The 13123-nt window shown below is 45.0% G+C and overlaps 1 protein-coding gene across 1 annotated transcript in view; it reads left to right on the plus strand.

Annotated features, from left to right (window-relative positions):
- The window catches only part of LOC126521931 (glutamate receptor ionotropic, kainate 2-like), a 105138-nt gene that overhangs the window by 77155 nt on the left and 14860 nt on the right, over positions 1-13123 (plus strand). The window contains exons 12-13 of the mRNA XM_050170676.3: positions 4334-4532; positions 7334-7559. Of these exons, the coding sequence (XP_050026633.2) occupies positions 4334-4532; positions 7334-7559 (425 nt within the window). The remainder of the gene's footprint in view (positions 1-4333; positions 4533-7333; positions 7560-13123) is intronic.

Consider the following 13123-nt stretch of genomic DNA (forward strand, 5'->3'; position numbering starts at 1 on the left):
AAGGGCTGATGTTGGTGAAATCAAGCACAAGTGTGATTTTATTTCAGTTCAGCTTAGGACATAGCGCGTAAATCGCGTAACTGTTTTGCTACGTTTTAGTAGCGCGCGCGCGCGCGCATACACACACACACGCACATGCACACACACGCGCATGCACGCACACGCACACACACAAACTAACGCACGCGCACACACGCGCACACACACACGCACACACACACGCGCACGCACACGCACGCACACGCAAACACATGCACACCCACACGCATGCACACCCACACGCATGCACACCCACACGCATGCACACACATGCATGCACACACATGCATGCACACACACGAACACACACACGCGCGCACGCGAACACGCAAACGCACACACGCACCCAGAAAAGTTCAATGTGTAGGTTGTTTCATGTGGGTTAACACGATAACTAGCAGCATAAAGCAAACTGGCAGCACGAAATACGTGCCTCGCACGGGAAGAGGCAGCAACAGGCTCGAAAGCGGAACGTGTAGGCGACTTCTGTAATTTCAAATGTCTGGCACGTAATTATATATTGCTGTTATTGCCTAAGAGAAGCACTGATGTGGTTGCTATGGGTGATTCTATTATTCTCTCTATAATTAGATGCTGTAGTCTCTCTGTGGAAAGAAAACACATACTAATTATTAACAAATTATCGCGACGCTCACTCAATTCTTATTAATTCCAGTAAGGACGATCTGGGGCTCATAATATAGTTTGTGGTTGAAAAAAAAAAAACACGTAGATTTATGTGTAACGCCTGCGGTGAGCATCCGGCGATCGCTGTCATACTCGTATCTAATTTCCTCCGCCATATTTTCTTTGCTTCTCTCGTAATAAGACGCATGAGGCTGAAGATCCAGCCTGGCTCGTCATTAAACGAATTTCGTAGAACTGCAGTTTGCTGTTTCGGTCCGGTGACGTACAACCAGGCAAGTTGGTTCGCTTCCTTGAAACTTCTTTATGTGGAGCGTGTTGTCACCGTTCGAACGAACGTATGCTCTTATTCATTTTATAAACAAACGTTCTCTTTCTGGTTGGTATGTCTGCACCATATTTTTATAACGTCAGCTATGCACTTTTGATGTGCGACGAAAACATCGCAAGAAAAATTAGGACTCGTGGAAGCGCTTTTCCTATAAAGTGCTGACAAGTTCGCTTTGAAGCCATGTATACATCCCATACACTCTGGGAGTCGGCCTAAGCGAAGCCTTGTTGAGCGCGTAGGACGAGGAATACGACGTCAAAACGTCATCGAAAACATCACGCCATCATAAACAAAGCGAAAGAAACAGAGACACTAAATTGGATGCACAGAATGAAAAAAAAAGAAGACCATGGATATTTAGATTGTGGGGTTTTACGTGCCAAAACCACTTTCTGATTATGAGGCACACCGTAGTGGGGGACTCCGGAAATTTCGACCACCAGGGGTTCTTTAACGTGCACCTAAATCTAAGTACACGGGTGTTTTCGCATTTCGCCCCCATCGAAATGCGGCCGCCGTGGCCGGGGTTCGAACCCGTGACCTCGTGCTCAGCAGCCCAACACCATAGCCACTGAGCAACCACGGCGGGTACCATGGATATTTACAAGAATGGCAAGAAAGCAGCTAGAAGGGGAAATATGCACGTTAACACAAAGGGACAGTGCCTTACTATTTGAGGCTCGAGCTTTGTGGCCTAAGTACAAAGAACATAGCCGATCAAATATTCGCAACGAGATGAGGCAGGTATCTGCCGCAACAAAAATAGGGAGACCACTCAGCATAACCTAATGGAACGCGAAGATATTCGTCTCGAAATAAAAGAGCTCGCAAAAACGAGGACGGGTAGTACAAGTGACAAGAGCTTGCGACGTGTGTCACTTTTTTCCACCCGTCCCCGCTTATTACGCGCTGTTTTATTTCAAGACGACGTGTTACCGACTCGCTCAAGTCGCAGTTCTATTGAAGATATTCACCTAGCAAGACCTGTATAGGTAAGGTCCACTTTCTAGAAGCGCTCGCACTTAAAGTGGACGGAAGCAAAATCCGGTCAGCAGTCGAGACAGGTAATGCATTTCTTAAAACTGATGGTAGCGCTAAAAAGGACGGACACGCGATGAAAAGACGACACGACGACGAGGAAACGCTACCATCAGTTTTAAAGAATGCATCACCAACTAGCCCAGCACCAAGTTTTATTGAAGAGACAGGTAATATACGTTTAGAGTATTTCAGTTCATGTATTTAATATTATTGTACCTAAAAGGCCTCTGAGATGGCGCATTACATTGGCTCGCGCTCACAGTCTAGGGCCCGTGTACACGGTGGCAAGTGTGGCCATACATTAGATTCGGGGCTTGCATGCGCGGCTAGATTGAAGCAACGGTTCGGAGAAATCTATCGGTTCCAATTCAACTACCTTCTACTGGACCTGCGGAATTGGAGCCAGGGAGCTCTAGTTTGGGCGAATGATAGAATTAGGGAAGAAAAAGACACAGTCTGGAACATATGACGTCGCGATTCTAGATTACTAAGACCGGCACGGGCTTTTCAGTTCACAAATGCTTGCATGATTAGAATATTCAGAGTCAATAAACCGGGCTGCCCGGTCTTGAACTGATTCAAGTGTATTAGATAGGTTACGTTGATGAGGATCCCTGACAGAGCGTGCATATTCTAACTTAGGGCAGACATATATGACGTAAGCTAATAATTTTTACTGATGGGGGAGCGAGTCTAAGGTTCGAGCGGAGAAAACCCAGGGTGCTATTCGCGGCATTGGCTATGTTAATGACATGGCGTGATCAAGTTACGGTAGTTTAAAATCCTATGCCGAGGTATTTACATAATTCAACGAATAATATTTCGGAGCTGTATGTGGTGTATTTCTCTGATTGATGAAGCTGTCTGCGATGGAAAGAAATTAGTGAGTTTTTGTTTTAGCATTTAAAGACATCATCCATTCGTTACACCATAATTCAGTGCGTTTGAGGTAATCTTAAAGCAAGTGCATATCTGAAGTGTTAGTTATTCGTTGATAAATTTCACAATCGTCTGCGAACAATAGAATATTACGAGTGATCTCAGTAGGAAGGTCAATAATGTAAATTAGAAAGAGTAGTGGTCCGAGAACAGTGCTTTGTGGTATATGCCCGAAAGTACAGGCGATCGTTTTGATGAGTGCGTCTTAGCAAATACAAACTGCTGCTAGTTAGTGAGAAAGCTGCGTATTCAGTCTAGTACAAATGGATTAATGTTGAGGCGGGAAAGTTTTTGGAGTAGCCGTTTGTGTGGAATTTTGTCAAATGTCTTTTCAAACTCTAAGAAAAGCGCGTCGCCAGGTACGTTCAAATCGAGGTTAGAGCTTAGGTCATAAAAAAATAAAGGCAGTTGAATGAGTGTCACGTGAAATACCTTTAAGAAAGCCATGTTGAATAGAATGAAATAGGTCATTAGATACCAAAATGTTTATGATATAGAATTAAATAAGATGTTCCATTAGCTTGCAACAAACCCGGGTGAGTGAAACGGGACGATAAATACTGCATAACTGTGGAGGACCTATTTTGGGCACTGAAATAATCTTGCCTAATCTCCAGTCTTCCAGTCTCTAGTCTCTCCATTCGACCATTGGTTAAAAAAAAGAGTAGGGAAGAGACCGATGCGATCGGATTCGTTACAGGCACAAGTGGGGCTGCATGGCAGGTATTGAGGAAGGTTTTGGGAAAGAGAAAGAACGACTAAGGAGCTGTATACAAAATGATAGAATGAAAAAAAAGTATAGCATACCTGATTATCTCAAACCGGCTAGGTGACTATTTGTCACCTCCCCGTTTCGAAGGAGATGTCAATAAATGATCATCATCATCTGTGTTGAGGGAGAGCATGTGCACATTGCATCGGTGTGTTTTCATCGGGCGAAGAAAGTCCTGCCACCCAGTGCAGTGGCGGCAGCGGGGGCCGGCACTTAGATGGGAGGGGGGGGGGGGAGGGGGGAATGCAAAACGCTCGTGTACGTAGCTTTAGGCGCACGTTAAAGGACCACAGTTGGTCAAAATGAAGGCTGAGTCCCCCCGTGCGACGTGCCCCTTAATGAGAGCGTGGTTTTTGGCACGTAACGCCCCAGAACTTGAAGCTTTGTACGCGCCATGATCGGTCTCGTCAGATTGGGGGCGTCGCAACCGAGAATTGGACCTGTGACTTTATGATTGGCAGTAGAACGTTATATATGGTCAGTGAGCCAGCGAGGTTGTTCATACACGAAGATTCACGCTCAGCCCAATATACCCCTAATTCCCTACGCATTCCCTATCCTTGCAGGGCACCAGCGACCCGTGTGTTGGCTGGCTTCTGGTACTTCTTCACTTTCATCGTGCTGGCGATCGTGGTGAGCAACCTGTGCGAGAGCATCTTGTGGCAAGACAGCGGACCGGACTACGACTCCGTCGACGAGCTCATGAAGACCCCCGGCTTCACCTACATCGCCATACGAGGTGGAAGCACACGCGCTTTCCTTGAGGTGAGTCGCACGATTTGTGTGTTTCAACGAAACGGCGGTTAAAGCGATCACGACTCCTGCTTTTCAGTTAACCGCACGTTAGCACGCACTATGTGGTTTGAAAGGTTGCTGAAAAAAAATCCGCCTAAAAATTTGCGTGGCAGCTCCTTGGCGTTTCACCGAGTAGTTAGACGTTGGACCAGTGCTGGTGTAGTTCTTTGCTCGCAACGATTTGTGCTTTAAGGCCTGATTCACGCAACCGTCTTGCACTTCGTCCACCCTGACGCGTCACCATTCGATGAAGGTACAGAGCATCTAGTGCTAGGACACTGACGGGACTGAGCGGATGACGGCTGTGTAAACCAGGTGTTTGCCTTAATGGGAGACACTGGCCTCGACCAGACACCTTAGTTACTTGATAAGGTGCGTGTTTGTGTCTGTTGTGTGGACACTACGTGTGAATGGGTAATTTCATGTGTCACCTTCGTCAAATGCAGTAGCATGCCAGGCTTGTCACCAGGTAAGCGTCTCCAGAATCCAGTAAGGAGTGGTTGTCCCCCATCTCTCACGGTGGAGTAAGAGTGACAGAAAAATAACAATAGAAGAGTTGTATGGTTAGCGACGTCACGCTCAGGGAGGGGAGCCGTAGTACAGAAAGATGAGAAAGAAATGCAAGGAAAGACGCGGTGACTGCGTGCACACGTGGGGGGACAGCGCCGAATGAGACAGTGCAAGCTTTTATTTGTTATATATACAATACTGCGGACTCATGATGAAAGCAGGGTGGTCGATACAAACACAAAAGAAATTCAAAAGAAACAGCAACGAAGAAAAAGCATCAATAATAAAGGCCCAGGAAGGTTACTTCGCAGTTTGATCACTTGCTTTGGAAAGGCATTTCCATTCACTAATGGTTCTCGGGAAATAGGAAAACTTAAATAGGTCTGTGCGAGAAAAATGTGGGGTTAGGGCGTTTTCATTGTGGTGTCGCGTGGGCCTGCTAATACAAACGAATACAAAAGCCAACATTGATTCTTCTTCATTAATTTGAAGGAGGGCTGCCTTATTTGATTCTTCCCTGCGGAGTGTAAGGTTGAACTTGATATTGTATGACCATTCACTAACAATTCACAAGCATGCATTCGTGTAATGTGTTGTTATTTGTCACAGAATTTATGAAGAGTTAGCCCTAGAAGCCCGAAGCACCATTTTACATCAACAGAAATTAAAAGAACATTCTCACATTTATTTCTAGTCATGGAGAGTGCATTTGTTTTAAAAAAGAATAATCCGGCGAGAAAAATTAGTATTCTAATGAATTAAGTAATGATTGTTAAATTAGTAAAGACCCAGCATCTAAAGCTTCCTGCAGCGGATCTAAATGCTACTACGGGATTCGCGTTAAGCTTGCCGCACCTATAGCAGTATTTTCAGCTATGGAATTCAGCGTATAAGGAAATGATAAATTGAGCTTTGTGAGGTTGAGCAGCCCAATCACAAACATCTTTAGCATTCAGTTTCTGTCTTTGTCCTCATACATTTTTGCACAAACAAAGCAGTACACCCAAGGTGCCGGCGGTCAATCTTAACATCATAAACCAGGGCGCCCTGTTTGGCAGGAGTCACACAGTGCTGAAATTAGGTTATGCCGTGAGCCGGGCTTTCCCCCAATGCCAGACAAGAAGTTTTGCTTCTATTCAGATTATTGTTATCTCTTATGCGAAGTACTGAGTGCAATAAGTTGCAAGGATAAAAAAAAATGAACCTTGATAACGAATATTGACGAGCTTATTTGCCGCGGGTATTTGCGCCAGCTCGCATTCTCCTTTATATACAAGGTTAGTGCTGAACTCCCTCAGCGCGTAAAAGAATGTCCCACAAACATGAATATTTAAGTTGTTTACAGTAAGATTTGTGTCCTGTCATCCACATGCACTGGTGCTTCATTTATATTGCACGCAAAGAGCCTATAGGTTTGACAGAGTCTCCACGCGAGACGAGCTTTCTGTCGAAGTTTCCTTCTTTTTTTCTCGTATAGCGTTAGTTTCGTGGCTGAGACAAGCAGATGCAAAATAACCGCAGATGTTGGCAAGGTTAGGCAAATCGCAAACAAGTGGTGAGCGGCCAGTCGAAAAATCTGGGTAAAAGAATTTAATTCAACAAACACGAGTTTGATGGCGATGTTTATAGAGCCCTTCACTTATTTGTCTTGTCGATTTATGGGGAAGAAAAACGTTCTCGCTCTGTTCACATTTCAGGAAAAGGAGTGACCGAACGTTCTTGCGTTCTTCTTTTCGTTTCAATGTTACCTGGACGCGTAGTGAACCCTTTCATCAATATATTCTCCTTTCGCATTCCCATTTGATGTGACAGCGCTGGTCGCATGATTGCATTGCGAACAGAAGGACCCAATGTAAAGACCACTGCATTTTGTAGCGCGCTCTTTATTTGTTTTGCATTTAAAGAGACTATCAGGACTGCTTTCAAACGATCTGAAAAATGTTTAACAGAAACGATAAAATACACTAATTTAGAAATGCTACATCCGAAAAGTGAATGTGCGGAGAGGCGTACGTCTTTAATACTAAGAAATATTTCTCGACCTGTATCTTATATAACACCGTGCTAAGTCCATCACAACGAATCCACCGAGGCACAATGGAGAATAGGTGAACGTTTTGTTCGGAAGTTGTGGAAGCATCATCAAGTAGCCCAGCATGCCACTCTGTTACTCTTGGATTTTGCGGAGAAAAAAAAAAGGCGTTTGTTTTTTATGAAGCGCAACAAGAAGTGTGAAACCCAGGGTTCGTCGGTTCTCGCAGCACTCCAACGTCCCGCTGCACCAGAGGTTGTCGCAGTTCGTCGAACGCAGCGGACGCAACAACCCGGGCACGTTCGCAGAGGGTCTCGATCGCGTCAAGAACGAGGAGAAAGTGGCCTTCATCATGGAGTACGCGACCGCCGCCTACGTCACGCAGAGCGACTGCGAGTTCACCATGACCGACACGTTCGTCCACCACTCGGCCTACGGCATCGTCACGGCGAGAGGTGAGCACAAGGGATCGTTGGCCCGTAACCGCCGCCGGTTGCTCGGTTGTCATGGCGTAGCGCTCCTGCAGCTAGAGGTTGCGGGTTCGATCCCGACCGCGGCGGCTGCGTTTCGATGGGGGCCAAATGCAAGAACGCTCGCGTCTACCGTGCATTGGGTACAGGTTGAGGGACACCAGCTAGGTAAAAAATGCTATCCGCAGTCCGCCACTACGGCGTCCCTAATGATATCTGAGGCTGAGCACGTCAAAGACGCGAAACAAATTTTTGCTTTCTTGTTTTAATGCGAAAGCATTGCACGTCCCATTACGCGAAAATCCGGCGTCGTCGTCGGCGGCGTCGTGAGCGAGCGATGGTGCCAAAAATGGCCGATGGCGCGAAGAGTATAAAAAAAAATAATAAAGTAAGAAATGCTCGGATTGAGGTCAAGTTTCTCAGGAAGGTTCCTATAGATATATGAAGTTGCTGGCTTTGAAAAGAAGATCTGGTACATTTCGGTCAGGGTGGGAATCTAACTCGGGCCTCCGCGATGCGGGACGAGCACGCCTACGAGACGCCACGGCGGTTCCACAATTCAGGCAGAGTAAAGGCGTGCCTAGTGCGCGCGTCATTGAGCACGTGACGAAAACATTTCCCCCAAGGGGACTGTAATGCTTTCGCATCCCCACACGCAAGCAGTCTTAAGTGTCTCTGCTGAATTTTCTTTCTTTACTTTGATTTTTTTTTGCACTGGTGGTAAGCAGCGGCTCAGGTTGGAAATCGCTTTACAATTTGAGGCTGGGCTCGTCGCCTGAGCACGAAGTACTACACGTACAAATTAGTCATTTGAAGTAGGCGCGGTGTCGTGCAAGCCAGGATTGAGTGGCAAGAAATGCTAATGCCATTTATCCCCAGTGGATCGGGTGACACTGAGGGGAAGATAATATTTGCGTTCGAAAAGCACCAAAGCTTAAGTAACTTGCGAAATGTAAGCTCCCAAAAGTCCAGAAGGCATTATAGGACAAGGAATCTCGTGTTGCACAACGTTTAGTAAGTAAAGCACTCGCGGTTCACGTCTAGGCATAGAAGCTGATTTGCCCGCGTTCTAAAAACATCTTTACTAGTCATTTCAGCTTCCCCGCGTAAACCTTATGATAAGACGTATTTTAAAAGTTGTATGCCTGGTTCATTTTTGTTTTTTCCTTGTTTCGGACTACAATTACAAACTTTGTGCACAGACAGCCGCTATCCTTTTTCAGTGAACTTTTTTGCATTGTTTATCGTCAAAATATCAAGAACAGCTTCGGCTGTATCTTGATCGCCCCTCTTCTTCGATCTAAAGTTCGATCGAAACGACGTCCCATAACTTATCGAGAAGTGCTGCTCCATACAGATCACATATTCCGAAACGCGGGATTACATTCCCAGTTTTCGCACCCACGTGCCTCTGCATTGATTTATTCAAACGCTAATTCTTTGCGTGACCGTAGCGACGAGAAAACATAAATAAGAAGCGAAAGCATTTAAGGTCAGATGTACTAAAAATCGTCATCTATCGTTCTAACTGAAATCCAGTGTGAAGCTACGCTCGGGGTGCTGCCAGTGCAATGGCTTTTTTCTTTTGCGTTGAGTATGCGTCATCCTCTCCCTTTCTCCGTACCGCCCAGCCGTTGACCCCGTGAATAAATATACCGTAAATCCGATCGATGACCTCCAACGACACGAGCCCAACCACTCTTCTGCTATTTCACACGAAAGCTGCCTCGTTCAAACATCGAAGAAGGCGCAGACAATCCTACCATGCTGCCCTGCCATTGGATGATTCCTGCTGCTTTGTACCGGACTATGTTTTATCGGGGCTACAGTGAAACAAACAGTGGCGTCGCAAAAGCAACAGGAGAGGTAGCTGCCCTCTTCTGGATGGGACGCTGAATTTTTCAGCACTCCGAGATTTAAGCGATGCGGCAGGGGCCTTTGTCCTGGGACGGCTCTAGCATCGCTAGAAGCGGTGGACGTTGTTGTGAAAGCTGATGATGACGTTACAGAGTGCGTGTAATTCATTTTATCATCTCCTGTGGTCTTTCATCGCTCATAAAGAATGTATGCGGTACTGATGACGTTCGATAAAACAACAGTATAATCTCGGTTGCCCACCGCTCCTTGTCTTCTTTTTGCTTCCGCCGTAAGTCAAAAATATAAACTAAAACATCTCCAAGGCGTTGTAGCATTTTCTTTACAACTCTTTTAGATATTTTTTTTACGTGGTTCCTTCGCGCCATGTCAGCCGCGTGTCGTCTCGAGTAACAAGCCCATGCATGTAGCAGGGCTGACCATCCTCAGCTTTAATTAAACTCTCCCTCTTCTTCCGAGATTGCGGTGAAAAAAAATATCGCTACCCTTCACTGACTTTCGATTTACTGATCTTAATTTGTACAAACAGACATTGTGAGCCCCCGACACCCGGATACGTTTAGGGAATCCCATGTAACGTTGGGAAGAATTCTCGTTATTCCTGGGAAACATTTGGAGGACTCAAACGCCACAGGTAAACTCCTGAATACTGCTGGAAAACGCTAAGCTGTTGAATGAACGCATTTTCTAAAAGAGAAACTGGAGTTAAGGAATAAAAAGTAAACATTGCAGCTTTACAATGCTTCGGCACAAATACAGTTCGGCGATGAGTTCGAACCAACTTACGCCCAGAGGCAAGGTAAATGCGTGATCGAAAGCAGAAGACAAATACCGCAATATAATTAGGCAATATGACAATATCAGTTGTAATCATGACACACACAAGTGCACTACCATAACCAATTGTGCAGACATGGACGATGTAGGCCAGCTGTGTAAACCAGTAATAGTAAGCGCTTCTATATTGTGCAGAATCAAACAATAATTAACGACGTAAAAATGCGCTTGTAATGTTGCTTCATATATAGGTATACTGATACATCGATACCTTTTAATGAAACAGTGCATGATATTCAACAGTTTCCTTCAAATTTTCATTTGGCGCACTCCCATTGTCAAGCCACGGCGCATGTGCAACAGCGCGTGTGCCCTTTCACTGCTAATCCTCCAGAATGGGTATGTACCACTGTGACCCCCCCCCCCCCCCCCCAGAGGTGTAGATCCATAAATATATTCAGATATTTGTGCGGTGTCGCTATCTCGGCACACACCTCTCCTTAACATTCTTCTACGTACAATCATGAAAGAACGTCTTAGTCCTTGTGGCATCACTGCGGTGACATTTCACGCTGTGCATCCACGTGAACTGGTGCTTAAGTATCGGCATAGATTCTGAACGGCGCGGTACATAAACATTAACATTCCTTGACATTAAAGTTGGGAGCGGCGCTTTGCAAAAATCCGGAATGAGGTTAGACGTTGCGGAATGATAACAAAAGCATTTGTACATATAAAATTAAGTTTTATAGCATTTACCTTCGCCACTTCACTTAGACTCCAACATGACCGTTGGATGTGCATTTGTCTGCGCGAATTTGCTCCACAAACAAGAGAATCTGGCAGGGCGCGTAACATTTAAGGCGAATGAGCGTTTGCCCTGGCATAACAATGTGATTAAATGACGTGTATGTTGCGATCTTAGCTATGAAGATCAACGGGCCGCCGATAAGTAGCCTATGGGCTGCAGATGACATCGTCCTGTTCAGCGACGCTGTAGATGACTTGCAACAAGTGATTAAGGACCTTAGACGACGAAGTGTAAGAGTAGGGTTGCTGTATAACATCCTAAATTTAAACATAATGCTAAATAGCCTAGCAAGAGAGCAAGAATTCGTGACTGGCAGTGAGCTTGTAAAATCAGTACACGAGTATATTTATCCAGGCCAAATAAACGCATGGGGCCCGGGTTACGGCAAGAAATAGTACATACGGCAGGCATTACCAAGTCACGACCACCGGAATGTCGCTGTGTGCATAAATACTGCATACTATCGTTACAAACATATGTGTTAGAAACTTAGCGGGGGGACAGGTTATATTCTATTAGAGATTTAGATGGAGTAATGGAGTTAGACAGACCATGTAATAATACGTAGGGCAGATAGCTAGTGTGCGATTAGAGTTACAGAAAGAGTGCTGTAGGAAGGGAAGCCCAGTCAAGGACGGCAGAGAACTAGGCGGTGTGATGAAATTAGGAAATCTTCAGGCATACGATGGGGTGTGCGGACAGAAAACAGGGGCAACTGGAGATCGATGGGAGGTGTCTTTGTCCTACAGTGGACATAAAAGAAACCTTGATGACGATGATCAAGAGATCTGTGATGGTGACCGCCAATTGTTTGTTTTCTGAAGCTCATTGTACGCCTAGTGCAGCGAAGTATATAGATGGGTTTGCTCACTGATTACTCGTAGTAGCCGAACAGGAAATGTCTGATGAAGTCACCGCGAAACAGATCTTTACTGTTTCGGACATTCCAAATGTCGTTCGTTGCGAAATAATACAGATATCTCCTAAATATTTTGAACGTTCTCGTTACTCTGCTGTTGGGTTTGCTTTAGATTGGCTGTGGCCTTCTTCGTGCGTAGTTCTTTTATTTCATCTGACCGTCTTTTAGCACATTTACTTATCATTTCCAAGATGAAAAGAAGTCAGGCAATGCGCCACGTCTAATACTGGATAACAACCAAGGAATTCACTTTGAGTTCCACCTTCACAACCGCCACTGCGCTTGCGCTATCGGCATCCGTGCTTCAAAACATAGTTCGCGAGAGACGGTGACATTGTAAGAAGTTCGCCTTTGCCTTTATGACGCAGGAATGAGCGAGTTTAATTAGCTCTTGTCGGCATGCAAATTATTTGGTTTGAACAGTCATATATGCGGCATTGCATTCATAAGTAATCAAAGGCTTAGTTGTTTCCAATCTGTTAATTTCTTTGCTCTTTCTTTCCTTTTTTTATTGGTCATCTACGTTTTAAAACCAAATAACACCCATTATTATTTATTTGTTTATTCACAATGCTTTACAAGCCCATTGAAGGGCATTGAATAAGGAGAGCAACAGTTTTTACATGACAGAAAAATAGCAAAGTGCAATATCGTTATACAATATTAACACGCAAGGAATTCAGGTTATCACAGAATGTTTCAGGATTAGAGATGGCTGGAATGAGATCCGAGAGATCGTTCTAATATGCAATATTTCTAGGTAAATGCCTGTGTTTGAGAACGAATGCGCACGAAACTAAGTGCGTTGTGAATGCGTCGATACGTGCGCACAGGAGCATGAAGCCGCAAACAGTGAAACTTACTACTATAAATGTACTTGTGAAAGACATAAAGAAGCAATGACGCGGCGATCTTCCAATGGCTGAAATGCAAGGTTTTGTTTTATTAGGATAATGCTCGAATAATAGTCGTAGTTGGCAGAGGTGAATCTGGCTGTCTTATTCTGAACGGCTTCCAACATATGGATTGGATAATCTTGATATGGGGGGTGACCATGTGGATGAAGCATATTCTAGTTGTGGGCGAAGTATGATGTGCGAATTTTTGTACATTAGAAGGCGCGTTGCCCAAGTTTCTACGCAGGTAGCCGAGAGATTTGGAAGCTTT

The sequence above is a fragment of the Dermacentor andersoni genome, chromosome 6 (genome assembly GCF_023375885.2).
Source record: "Dermacentor andersoni chromosome 6, qqDerAnde1_hic_scaffold, whole genome shotgun sequence".
Lineage (NCBI taxonomy): Eukaryota > Metazoa > Arthropoda > Arachnida > Ixodida > Ixodidae > Dermacentor > Dermacentor andersoni.